This window comes from Lepisosteus oculatus, chromosome 8, assembly GCF_040954835.1.
Source record: "Lepisosteus oculatus isolate fLepOcu1 chromosome 8, fLepOcu1.hap2, whole genome shotgun sequence".
Taxonomy (NCBI): Eukaryota; Metazoa; Chordata; class Actinopteri; order Semionotiformes; family Lepisosteidae; genus Lepisosteus; species Lepisosteus oculatus.
Genome location: NC_090703.1, coordinates 37,281,582 through 37,295,159, shown reverse-complemented (window position 1 = coordinate 37,295,159; position 13,578 = coordinate 37,281,582). Strand labels below are relative to the sequence as shown.

General features: G+C 38.2%; 1 protein-coding gene across 1 annotated transcript in view; it reads right to left on the bottom strand.

Moving 5' to 3' along the window:
* Positions 1-3,138: 3,138 nt before the first annotated feature.
* abcb7 (ATP-binding cassette, sub-family B (MDR/TAP), member 7) overlaps positions 3,139-13,578 on the bottom strand; it is an 82,073-nt gene continuing 71,633 nt past the window's right edge. The window contains exons 14-16 of the mRNA XM_015351079.2: positions 12,915-13,018; positions 10,607-10,714; positions 3,139-4,622 (exon numbers count right to left, since the gene is read on the bottom strand). Of these exons, the coding sequence (XP_015206565.2) occupies positions 4,407-4,622; positions 10,607-10,714; positions 12,915-13,018 (428 nt within the window). The 3' untranslated portion in view covers positions 3,139-4,406. The remainder of the gene's footprint in view (positions 4,623-10,606; positions 10,715-12,914; positions 13,019-13,578) is intronic.

Below are 13,578 nucleotides of genomic sequence, written 5' to 3'. Positions count from 1 at the left end.
ATACCAGAGTGCTTCAAGAAAACCACCTTTGTGCCATTGCCCAAGAAGACCAAGGTAACATGTTTGAATGAGCGTCTTCCAGTGGCACACACTCCTGTGGTCATGAAGTGCCTGTAAACCCTGGTATTGTCATATATACTGTAAATCACAGATTCCCACTTCAGTTTGCTTATCATCAACTGAGCTATTTGAGCAGTGCCATATCACTAGCACTACATACTGCCCTCAAACAGTTAGACAGGTGGGACACCTATGTTAGGATGCTATTTATAATTTACAGCTCAGCCTTCAATACAATTGTTTCTGCCAAGATGGTCCCAAAACTCAGGTATCGGGCATTATGCAACTTGACACTGAATTTCCTGATGGGCCAGACCACAGGTGGTGAAAATGGCCACCAATATCTCCTCTACAGTGATCTTAAATAGTAGATCTCCCCAAGGTTGCTATCTCAGCCACAGGCTGAGCTCCTTGTTCTCCTATGACTGTACAGCCATATACAGCAGCAACCACATTACGAAGTTTGCTGATCGGGCTGATCAGCAATAACGATGAGTCCCCATATAAAAGTGAGGTGAAGCATCTGACAAAGTTGTGACATGACAACAACCTGGCCATGAATGTCAACAAGACTCATTGTGGACTTCAAGGGAGCTCAGAGGGAGTCAGACCGAATCAGTTTTGAGGGCACAACAGTGGAAATTCTCAGCTGCAGATCTTCACTAACTTGGTTTGGTCTCACAACATGAAAGCCTGTCTGAAAAAGGCACAACAGCGCTTTCCCTTTCTGCAGTTCCTAAAGAAATGTTGCATGGGGAAGCATCTAGCTCAAACTTTTACTGCAGCATCCAAGAAAGTGTCCAAACTAGTGAAATCACTGAACGATGTGGCAATACTACCATACATGACAAAGACGCTCAACAAAGAGTTGTAGCAATGGCACAGAGGACTATAAGATGTGATTTACCATCAAACAAAGAGATCCAGACCATTAGTTGTCACAATAAAGCCTGATCAATTATTAAAGATCCCAACCATCCCAGCCACAAACTATTGTCCCCCTTGGCTCTGACAAGCAGTACCACAGCATTAAAGCACAGACCACTAGGCTTAACAAGTCTATAGCTTTGGCAGAGACATCATTAACAGGTAACTGTATAAGCCCACAGAATTTGATGCACCTCCACACTCTTACTTTTTACTTGGCTACCACATATTTATTGTTCTGTCTCCTTATTGTTCTGTGCTACCCGTTGTATGTTGTGCTAAGTTGTGCACAATGCTCACCCATGACTATCATTATTTACTGTTTTGTCATGTACTGTTCACATTGTGTGGTGTTGTCTCTTTTTCTATGTTCCAAGAGAATCACGTGAATAAAAATCACAATCAATATGTACATATGGCAAATAAACTGCCCTCTCTCAAAACGATCAGCTATACAAAATATCCAGCTAGCTAGTCAGTGTCAATAACGGTTTTACTGTGACAGATGTGTAACCTCTCAACTTGAGGAAAAAACAAATTTGAACTTTATTCTACACCCCTGAGGGGTCTGAAATCATCAAGGCAATGGTGTCAGATGCCTGGAAGTGGGAAAGCACAAAGTGAAAAGTGAGGAAAAAAACGAAATAGAAAAAATTCTATAACCCCGGGGGGACTGAGGTTCTCATGCACAGTGAGAAACTTGGGGCACACCTAGATACTGATAGTAATGCTTGATATGAACTGTGGCTCCCTGTGCAAATGCACAGAGAACAGCCAATAGGTTATGATTATTTCAAGTCTTGTCTAGGACATCTCATCTTGTATTTCGGAGTGGAAGGTAAACCTAATTCTGTTTAAAAATGACATCAGTAATATGTCCAGTCTGCCTGGCTTGCCAGAAGGCGGTCGCACCATAGAGGAGCAATCTTTGGATGGCAAACAAATGGAGAATAAAATTTAACTTCATACAACAAGTTCATAGTCTCGCTGGATTCTTAATTCAAAGACATCTCCTAAGAGTGTTGGATTTCAGGCTCAGACAGACGGCTGAGAGTTTGTAGCAGTAACCTGAGAACACAGATAAGTCCTCAATATTGATCTGTTGGTGAAACGTATGGCTAAAAGAATCGAGCCACTAAGAGCCGTTTTTAAAAGTAGATTCACTTAAGTGGGGAAGAAAAGTAAAAATGTCACAGCACTCAAGGGTGTTTTCTTATGCTTTGCTAGAAAAGTGTACAAAAGAAACCACCTGAGAGATGAACATCAAATTGCGATGTCCTGAAAAACGAAAAAAGCACAGAACTCGTAACGGTTCCATTGTTCATCTCCTATATGAAAAGCTTTTGCCCAAATGTCTTCATGAGGAATTGATGCCATCTGACTGACAAGCTACATGCTTTCTAAATTAGCACCAATACTTTAATTGCTTTAGATACTGATAACCTTATTGTAAAACCACAACTTTCGGCGCTATTCACCTCATTTTACACCTCATGATACAAAGATTGTAGTTCTCTGCAGGCAAACTTAAAATTTAATTTTGTATATGGGAAGTCATCTGCCCTTCCAAACTGCACTGTACTGAAGAATTTTGCATAAGCAGGTTTGTTACAGCTGGCCACAGTAGCAAATAAAGGCAATGCACTCACCGAGTTCATGTTGTTTTACATAACTCATTAACAGAATTCAGGAAATGTCTTTTTATGACTGGAAGAAAACTGGTGTCCAAGTCTGAAGGGAATTATATAACATTTTTATTCCCCTTAAATGGCTTGTGAACTTTCTTGTCAGTTTAATGTTTGCAATCTTCTAACTTCCATCTCATAGCTCAGATATCCAAATTCTGTAGATGGGCTGTTTGCTTACAAGGAAAATCATATAGATGTATATAGAACAACACACTCCAGTATGTTTGTACCCTTAACTGCCCAGAGCTTCCGAGTCTGAGTGTATGCCTGTGAACTACTCAAAAGAGAAACATCAAGGCATCTGAATTCAGACATTTTTAGAAATAGGAAATTATCTCTGAAAAATAATTGTTCATGATGAGCCATCAATACTGTGATATTTCAATATTGCTTAAACTCACATACTGACATGATGACAGTAGGTACAGTGAATCCAGGTCTCTTCAGAAAAAAAAAAAGGAGAAACTGTTGATATAACACTTTAATTGCAAAATATGTTCACTGAAAGCCAAAATTGAAGGGATACATGACAATCTTACTGAAAGAAAAGAAAATTGTAAACAACTGTACTGTATATATTTTGGGGGATTTTTACAGACCTTCACAACAGTAAAAAAACATTTATTACTTTGTTCTATCAGTCCTAAAAGTACATGTAAATGAACTAATGTGTTTCACTCTCTTGCCAGGCTCATTCCTGTAACATCATAACAGACAGGACAGAGACTGGCATGGCCTGTGCATCTGTATCCTAGATTCTGGGTTCAGTAATGTTAGTCTATTTAGAGTCCCCAAATGAGGATATTACATTACGTTAAAGATTTGATTAACTGTTTGTTTGCAAATACATAGTCTATTCGTACTATATCCCCTGTTAGTCCACCAGCTAAGCAACAGCCCCCCATGTTAACAGTACCTCTGTTTCAAATAAATCTAAAAAGTAGGAGGATTCTTGCTTTATTTGTCTATTTGAATTCAGATTGTCAACATCTCCCCATAATTTTGAATATCACTGTACACTGATTATATTAGTACATTTTGGAACAATCTCGCAATGCAAACACCTCCCATCCCAATTATAAATTTTTAAAAACATTTTATCAATGCACTCTACTGATATGTTCACATTAAGCAGTGAACTGAACCTTTACCATTTTAGCAAAACAGTTTTGGCTGCTCTTTACCATTATCTATATAACATGTAAAACTCTGAAATTCCAGTATTCATTTTACTTCCAATTTAGGATTTAAAAAAATAAACTGAGGTGCACCTCCAGTGCACTGTCAATAATGCACCAACAGCAGATTTAAATTTCAACCCTCACTTAAGTGAAATGGTAACCATCCATGACTTCAATAGGGGTAAACCCACAGACAGCTTTGCTTTTCCATTTCTTCTTCTTCAAAGAAAACCATGGTTGTGTTCTGACAATTGTATGGATGGATACACTTATGTTGCACCTCATTTACAATTTAGCCCCAGTTGCATTAGTGTCTCCATATTAGAGAAAATATGAATCTACCAAAAGTGTCACTTTGGAAGCAGGGGGCAGATTTGAACAATCTGTCTCTTAAATGGGAATGTCCCTTCAATCTGTTCCAAGGACCATATTGACAATCCTGTAAAGCCAGGATACAAAACAGGAGAAGGACATGTAATCCTATAAATAACTCACTCCTGAGTCTCAGTGCAAAATACTGCTGTATTGTCCATTAGCAGACACACTCCTCTCAGCAGGAACAATTCCCACAACCCTTTACGCTGTTGAGGATCTCCTCCTGGAGCTTCTTCCTCTCCTCCTCCTTGCGGGAGAGCCTCTTCTGCTCCTCGCTGGGCAGGCTGTTGCCATTCAGGACCTTGCTGTTCTGCGTGTGCCACAGCTCTGAATACAGGCTGTTGGGGTTGCTCAGTAGAGACTGGTGACTTCCGCGCTCCGCCACTCTCCCCTGGAAGTGGGGAAAAAACATAAAGGGCTGATCAACAAGGGCGTGTGATGGGAGGAGGGCTACATACAAAATCCTGAAAAGTGCCAGGCCCTGAAAAAAACGACTTCAGAAATGAATTCCATTCATCGGCTCTTTAACGTCTCTCGGTGCAGACTCGTGCTGCTTGAACATTTTGTCCTCAGTAGTAAATTCCAAAATTCCAATTATAATTACAGCAAGATACATTTTAAGCCATCGCTGTGTCATATGTTCACTTTCACAGACTGCAACAGTAGAAAACAAAGCACTTCCTATTTTACATAGGCAGAATTCTCAAAGTTAAAAAATCCGAAACAATTCACCAATACTCCAGGCACCTAAGAGAAATGTCTTTTCTAGTTATGGCCTTGCTGCTGTTCAGTTTGTCTAGGTTTCTAAGCCCACAGAAAAATTTCACTCTTTCCACGTGATGCTCTGCTGTTTTCCTCCAGTGTCTTCCACTACAGCATCACTATACTTTACATGAACATCACTCTTCTACAACTATCCAGAGGGCTTTGGAACTAGAGCTAGAATTCTAGAGGAATGTGACACACCAGTAAACACTTCAGTGGCAAACACTTCATGTGAGACCACACAGCACTGACTGATCTCTTGATTTACTTGTGAAACTGGCTAACATACTGCAGGTGTGTTAAATTTATCATATAAGTTAAGGTACTGAAAAGAATATAGATACATGTACCTTTACAACTGTCATAGTTTGTTTTAGAAAATACACGATTAAAGCTAAAAAATAAGGCTCAAAAGTCAGAATACAATTAAAATAACAGTTGATCATAATCAGGTGACATTGAACCTGTGCAAACAGTACTCTTTCCTACTTTGCGAATGCCGGTTTCAGATAGAACAATCTTAAGAGAGATTGCCTTCCCCTGATCAGAATCCAGAAGATATGTAAATCTGTTACTGAAATTCTAAATTCCAGGTAGAGAAATATGTAAAGCAATAAAAAGAAAATACATAAAATGTGACCTTTATATCTTTAAAATAACATAAAAATTCAGACAATTCCTTTCACAGCAGTGAAACATTATCACTACCTAAAGGCAATTAAGTAATTCTAAGATCAACTTCCACAGTGGTGTGCCAGCAATATCCGTATAACTTCTATCACGATAGCCTTAGAAAGTGTTTATGAGAACAAAAATTTGCAAGAAAAGAATAAATGCAGAAGTCAGGAGGTCTCTGCCATGGGTAGGTTTTTATGACTTTCTAAATTTATTCGCTGTGGTGTCAGAAGCAAGACTACATCAAATTACAGGTCTGATAAAGAGAATTCATATTCAATGTTCCAGACAAATACAATTTAAATAAAAGTGATTAGTGAATTAATATTGCCTCTCAGCAAAGTGTAACTGCTTGTAAGTTAGGGAAACCATGTGTCTGCTCTTAATTTACATATGCCAACACAGATTGAAAGACAGGAACAATGACTACTTAGTACTAATGTTACCATCTGTCTACAAATAAACCTTCTGGACTTTGGACAGGTTGGCTAGAAACTTTCTGCTAGTCTATGAGCCTATTCCTGCCCTAAAATGCCCCAGTTGCTGTAGCATCCTCATGTACGTGTTTTTATTAATCCTGTGTTGGTTACCACAGAAAAGCAAAATCCCTTCAGTATACTGTAGGACCAATACTATAGATACAGTACAACACCACTAACAACTCCAAAACCTAATTTCAACTGCTTTTTAGACAGATTGCCATATTTACATCCATCTCTTAGTGAAAACCAGCCCTTAAACTGACGGCTGCCTTCTGACAAAAACCTTGTGTTGATCTACTATAAACATATTGCTACTGCATATAAGATATTTTCCAATCACCTTGGGGAGGGGCATACAGCATAAACAATCTGTACCTGTACCCAGGTAAAGATTCCAGTTCAAATCCACAGCTTTGTGTTTGGGCTTAAGAAAAACAATCATTAACAGTATTCTAAAGATGTGCGGAACAGACATTTGAAAGGAAAGAAACGTGCTGTACAGACTGTGTGTGGGAGGCAGCAGCAGGCCTTTCACAGAGAAACACATTTAATTGTTTTTTAATGTCCTCTGCTTTCCTTAGCTATGATCCTCACAGGAATCTGCCAAGAATAATTCAAAGGCTGCATTTTAAAATAGAAACAGCTCATGTTGTCGACAGTGAATACGTATATCATTGTCTCTGACAAGTTGCTTTTATCTTCTGGGACTTATGTGGTCAAGCAAAAAACCTCAATCTGTTTCTGTACAAAACACAAAAGCAGACGAGTGACAGAAGGTTTTGTGGAAGTTTGAGGGATAAATGTGTTCATGTAAAGCACATACAATGCGGAATCGAAATGGACAAGGTCTAACAAACTAGACTGTCACTTGAGTTGGTGCAAAGCTAATGTGCACGTGTTTTCCCTCATTATAACAACAAACAGGGACCTAGTAATCCAACAAGCCAATACCAGTGAGTTGTGGCGAGTACACCCACACATTAACGCACGAGCGCCCCCCCCCCCCAACATTATCATTTGCTTCCCAACCTTTTTACAGATATCCGCCCACAGAATCGTCAAAAACAAAGTATACCACAGAGAGAAGAAAATGGAGGTGCCAGTAAGGGCATGTGTAGATTAAGACCCTTTATTTTAATGAGGAAGGAAGAAAACCTTACTCCTTCTGTCACAGAGTTCCCCATCCACCAATATTTCTTCCTTTTAGGTACTTACTCTAACCATTGGATTTGAAGCCCAAGAATGTATGTAATTAATGCACTATAAACATGGACTGCTCCTCAAGATAAATTACACCATATGATAAAGAAAGAAAAAAAAATAGCAATACCTACAATACCTGAAAGAAATTCCAAATTCACTCCTAACTAATAAAAGATAAAGCTAGGGGCTTGTGCTCACCAGACCCACAAAAGGGTGCAAACATCATCAGTATCTACTAGAAGACATATGCTATTTTGGATACTAAGTGCAATCACACTGAGCTGACATAATGCCCTGTTGTGTGTATTGTTGCTGTCCATAGTCCCATTTGTATGAAACATTTTTTTGCAGTGCACAGGTGTCTGAAAACTGCTGGCCAAAAATTGTATCCTAATGTTTTTGGACTCCCAAGCTTCTCTGAAAGCTGTTCCCCTGACTTCTCAGGCTCTCTTCTGGACCAGAAGTTTTAAACAAACAATAGCTGCCAAATGCCAGCTTGGATCTACAATTCAGACAATGTACCTTTCTATTTGTAAAGCATTTAGGATTTTTTGGGGATGAAAAGTTCAATATTAACACAATCAATTATCGTCATGTAAACATCAAGAGCAGAAATTCAGTTGAAACAAGCCATCTTGCACTAAACAAGATAAACTAAGTATCTTGTCTCCAGGTATAAGCAGTTGAATTCTGTCATTGCTTCCAACTTACAAGTAAATCACAAGTAATGGGTAATGTTCCATAAAATCCTTTGTGATCTTCAATTATTCCTTGACACAAGTGGTACCTAAGCACCTGATATAACAGTCAATAAATGTAAATGTAAACTTTATTATAGTGTCAAAAGTGCTATATAAATATCAAATATTTAATAAAAATAATATTTGGGTTTCCTTTACAAAGAAAAAGGTCATAGAGAGAGAAAACAGGAAATGCATCAAAGATTGACTGTGAATTTTCAAAGATTTAATCATCAATTGATTGAGGTTTACAGCCATTTACTTTTAATAAAGTAAAAAACAAAAATATTTTTTAAATGTATTCAGTGATCTCCTTCAGAAACACTGTAATTAAAATTTTAATTGGAACCAAAAACGTTAGATCACCAGCTTTAGTAATTTGTGTCTTTTTGCCTATCTTTACAGCTTTCAGACATTAATGATAATTCTCCATCAGAGGATTACATCTGATCTAGGAAGTCTAGTCCCTTTTTATGTTGAATTTTTTTCTTTAGTGCAGGCAGATTAGAGATCAAAAGCTTGGCTATTGCATTTTCAGATCAGTCCAAAGTAGTTGTAGTAAGCCGATATCTAGGGATGGCAAAGTTACAGGTGAAGGTCAAGAACATTTATTTCTTCAAGAATTCCAGAGCTGAAGTTTGGCTGTTGTAGTGCTGGAAACTTAACATTTCTGCTATACTGTATGTCATACAAGCAAATGACTGCATTCATTTGTTCTTTGCACACCACTAATAAACACCTGCACTGCTGAAAGGCATATTCTGCTTTCTTCAAATACACCATAGTCCAGTTTTAGGGTGAAGGTTAATTGCATCAGGCCAAATATTTCCTAGCCAGCACAGAGGGTGGGTGGTGGTGGGCTGTGTATTTGGCCTCTGGCTTCTAACACTTACATAAATGATTTTATGATTCCAGACAGAACAATTGCCAGCGATCATGGGTTTTTCATCTATGTAGATATTTGGGACGATCACAGCTAAGGATAGGTTAAGTCACAATCTTTGATTGAACAGTATGCTGAAATTAATAATAATAATTGCTTACACTTATACAGCGCTTTTCTGGACACCTTTTTTTTATGATCACCTCCACCACCACATCAGCTATCAGTGGTGGGGGAGAACAGATTAATGAAGCCAATTCATAGATGGGGATTATTACCATGATTGGTAAGGGCCAATGGGACACCTGGGTTGCATCCCTACTCCTAACGAGGAACGCCCTGGGATTTTTAATGACCACAGAACGTCAGGACTTCGGTTTTAGGTCTCATCCAAATGATGGCACCTGTTTACAGTATAGCGTCCCCGTCACTATACTGGGGCATTAGGACCCACATGGACTGCAGGGTGAGTGCCCCCTGCTGGCCTCACTAACACCTCTTCCAGCAGCAACCTTAGTTTTTCCCAGGAGGTCTCACATCCAGGTACTGACCAGGCTCACACCTGCTTAGCTTCAGTGGGTTGCCAGTTGTGAGTTGCAGAGTGATATGGCTGCTGGCTGCAAGTAGACATGTTGATTAGCATTCCTGGCTCAGACCAAGAACTGCAGCATTCTGCTGTGTTCTGGTTAGACAAGGATCAATTTCCCCTCTGTTTCAGTGATAGTGATTTTTAAATGTATTGTAGATAAAGAAAATGGGACATTCAACTACAAAATACAATCAGAAAATTTCTGACAAGATCCTTGTGCACACCATGATGTACGAAAAAAAACTACAAAACAAAAATAAACACTGTTACTGTTAACATTGCCTTGCACTATGAAAGTCCATGAATTCTGTTTAATACAGGCTATGAAAAAGACCTTTTCTATTCTTAACCTAAAAAATTGTTTTACAGTATTTGCGGACCATGACGTTGAAGTAGGATTTATGTAGCTGTTAGTGCTTTTTCACCAATATTAAGTCTTTTCCTGATTTCCCGATTTTTTTTCTAAATGCTTTACAAATGTTTGATTTCTGTCAATCATTTTCAAAATTCAAGCTTTTTTTGTTAGTTTTTGTTAAATTCTATTTGGTAGTAAAGTCTGATTAATGTCTATACAGAACATGACTACAACTAATTGCAATTCAAATTTTCATTTACATCCAAAAGGAAGTCAGGCACTTCAGAAGTAAGGCAGAACACACCCACCTGGGTGACATGCTGCAGCCATTCTGCACCAGAGGCTTTTCTAGACAGCTTGCCAACCCCGAATCGTTACCATTGTAGCAGCTGACTGCAAACCAGGAGTCTGCCTCATAACTATAAACAACAACTATCTGACCAGTGACCCTCCCAAGCTTCTCTTTCCCAGTCTGTGTGCCTGTGTGTCTCATGGAGAGCAAGATGGAGTATGCGAAAAGACAAATTCCTAATGCAAGAAATTGTCTATGGCTAATAAAGTGATCTTATCTTACTTCAGTATTCACAAAATAACAAAGATGCATTCATTGAATGACTATACAATGATATTGTACAGCATAAGTCTGTCACGTTCAGTTCCGGAAACAAAAAAAAACATTTTACCTGATTCAGGACAATGATTTCATCTGAATCGACTGTGGTAGATAACCTGTGAGCAATGAAGACAGATGTGCGGTCTTTCACCATATCTTTCATGGAAGTGAGAATGTTCTGAAAGCAAGCAGCACAATAATTACAACACAGTAAGACTTAAACATTAAGCACAATTAGTCCCTGTTGTAAAACAGAAAAAGTCCATAATTTTAGGCTCAGCCCTTCCCCCCCATTCCGGCAGTTCTTTTAAGCATATTCAGTTTTTTCTCTTGCTTCCCTGGAGAGTTCTTTGTTTGCCTTAGTAATATGCTGTAAGGACATGAGTGACAGGACAGATATGAAAAATGCCTTTAGACATAACTTAAGAGCTCCTATAAAAACCGACAGAAGACCAGGTATATAAATTTCAGCTACAGAGACAACTTTAATAAAGGTTTACCTACATATAATTGTTATTTTAAATTGGATTAGTTTATGTTAGACTGTGAAATACAGAGAAGAAAGACACGTAACTGTAAAGACACCTGCATATTCCCTATCTTGATTATCATCTGCTGGTTGCATATAAGTTTGATGTTCTGGGTGAGTGGATTTCACAGAATCCTCTATAGAAATTGACAGACATAGGAATGACAATTTAAAGCTGGATTCATTAACAATCTTAAATTAATAAATAACCAATAGTAGTTATAGTTTATCAAAACCAAAAAGCATTGACCAGTTTTATAATGTAATGGCAGTATTGACATTTTCATGTATACATGTAAAGCACAAGATGCCTAAACATTATTGCAGCACAGTGTTTCTGTGCTGCTTGGTTGATAAAATGTTAAATTAGTATGAACTGACCAAACAAGTAAACAAAACATTCCAAACTCCTAGTGTATTTAATTAATCACACGACCATCAGACGTGGTTCCACCTGTCTTTCAGATAGCTCTGCAAAATCTTTTTGTGGTTCACCCTCAGAAGACGTTTCTTCTTTGCATCCTTGCCAAGAATGCCACATCCATGCAGGAGATGTCTATCAGTAGTTTTTGACACTTTGCCTCTTGAAGATGCCAGTGTGTGTTGGAGATCTCAGTGTGTTGCCTTTTCAATATATACAGTAGTTGCCACCCAATTCACAGGCGTACCCAGAGCTGTAAGTAACTGTAACCCTTATGGTTTCTAAAATTCAATTATTTATGAGAAACATGACTTTGCTCTGAAATGCAACTACAATTTCTGCAAATATTTTTATAATTGATTTAAGAAAGACAGATTATCTGATCCACAACTCATTCTGTTAGAGGGCGGTTTTTGTTCTTACTTCAATGGGGGTATGAATGCATGTGAAGGACACTATTCATGGAATTACAATACAGTATGCCTACACTTTTCTTGGTTAGGGGATTATTATCATAGGAGAGGCTGTGATGTGAACAATTGTTATATTTTGCAGTATATACCTTTTATAGGTAACTTATAATTCTTAAACTTTTGTAATACAGACCAACTATGTGAACAACTAACTCAAATAAGACAATAAAAATCCAGAGTTCAATGAAAACCATAAGGCAATGGTAGCCCTCTAGGACCAGGACTGAGTACAATATTTAGTGCTGTGAGGTTGTTAAGCAGATTTTACTAACTGCTTTGAACCTAGGAAAGGTTAATTGCATTAAATTACCTAATGCTCAACTACAAAACAGTTTCTTGTGTGCTTTGTTATTCACTTTTGTATCTCAGATTAACACCTTCAGCTTCACCACAGGGGTCCCCTAGACTGAATTATTAATGTTTCTTATAATTTAAAACACATTTAAAATCTTTCAAAGATGACAAGATGCATCCACTTTTTATACACCAATTAAACCTTATGATTAAACACATTAATTACAGGATTGATGCATGTGTTCCTTATGAGAAGATGTGTTCTTAGTAGTTAATGACTGATATGTTGATTCCTTAAATATATAAAAGTGGGTGTGCTTTTATGGTTGTTTTAAGGTTTAGTGATGGTCACTAAATGGTCAGCCAATTAGGCTTCACCTATGGGATTTACCAAAGCCCTAATCCAGACCTCCCAAATTAGAAAAACATATTTTATCTGTTAAAAACAAACATTAAGAAATGAAAAAAAAAAGAATAAAAATCTGTAATTTCACTGGTGAAATGTTAAGTGTGTCCTGCTATGCTTTACAGAAAGACATTAAAGGAGTGCAACAGCACTTGTCGAAGTATATTTTTATCCCCTCGTCTCCATCGGCTGTTAATCAGGTGATTTGCCATTAACCAAGACTATTAAAAATATAGCAAACTTTTACGCACATACCTCCTCGGTGATGGAGTCCAGGGAGGAGGTGGCCTCATCATACAGCAGGATGGGGGGGTTCTTCAGGATAGCCCGGGCAATGGCCACTCGTTGCTTTTCTCCTCCTGTGACAAACATATGATAAGAACATGACAAATCCACCCTTCTAGTGCAGTGGTTCCCAAACTTTTTGGACCAAGTACCACCCCTAATCCAACCAAAGCATCCAAGTACCACCTACAAGTCATCTTCACATAGGAACCCCGGAAAGTCTCAATGACCAACACGAGCGCATGTGCACACACACTCACACATGCATATAATAAATATTATAATAATAAACTTTGTTTGATATATTAAAATGTGGTTTCTCAAAGTGTTTTACAGAAAAAAACAACAACAAATAAAACTGAAAAAGCACCATTTCAGTGAGAGGGGTGAGCCTGTTAAGTCGAGCAAAGCAGATGTGAATTAATTTTTCGAGCCTTGATACAATTCACAACAGTCTTAACAGATTTTAAATTGTCAGGCATTTTCTTGACGGCAAAGGTCTCGAGGTGGATGTTGCAATGAAACCGTTAATTTCTGGAGCAACCTCTCTAATTCGTGCAACTACACCACTGTGTCGGCTTGTCATTGCTCTAGCACCATCTGTACAAATTCCGACACATTTTATCCAGTCGAT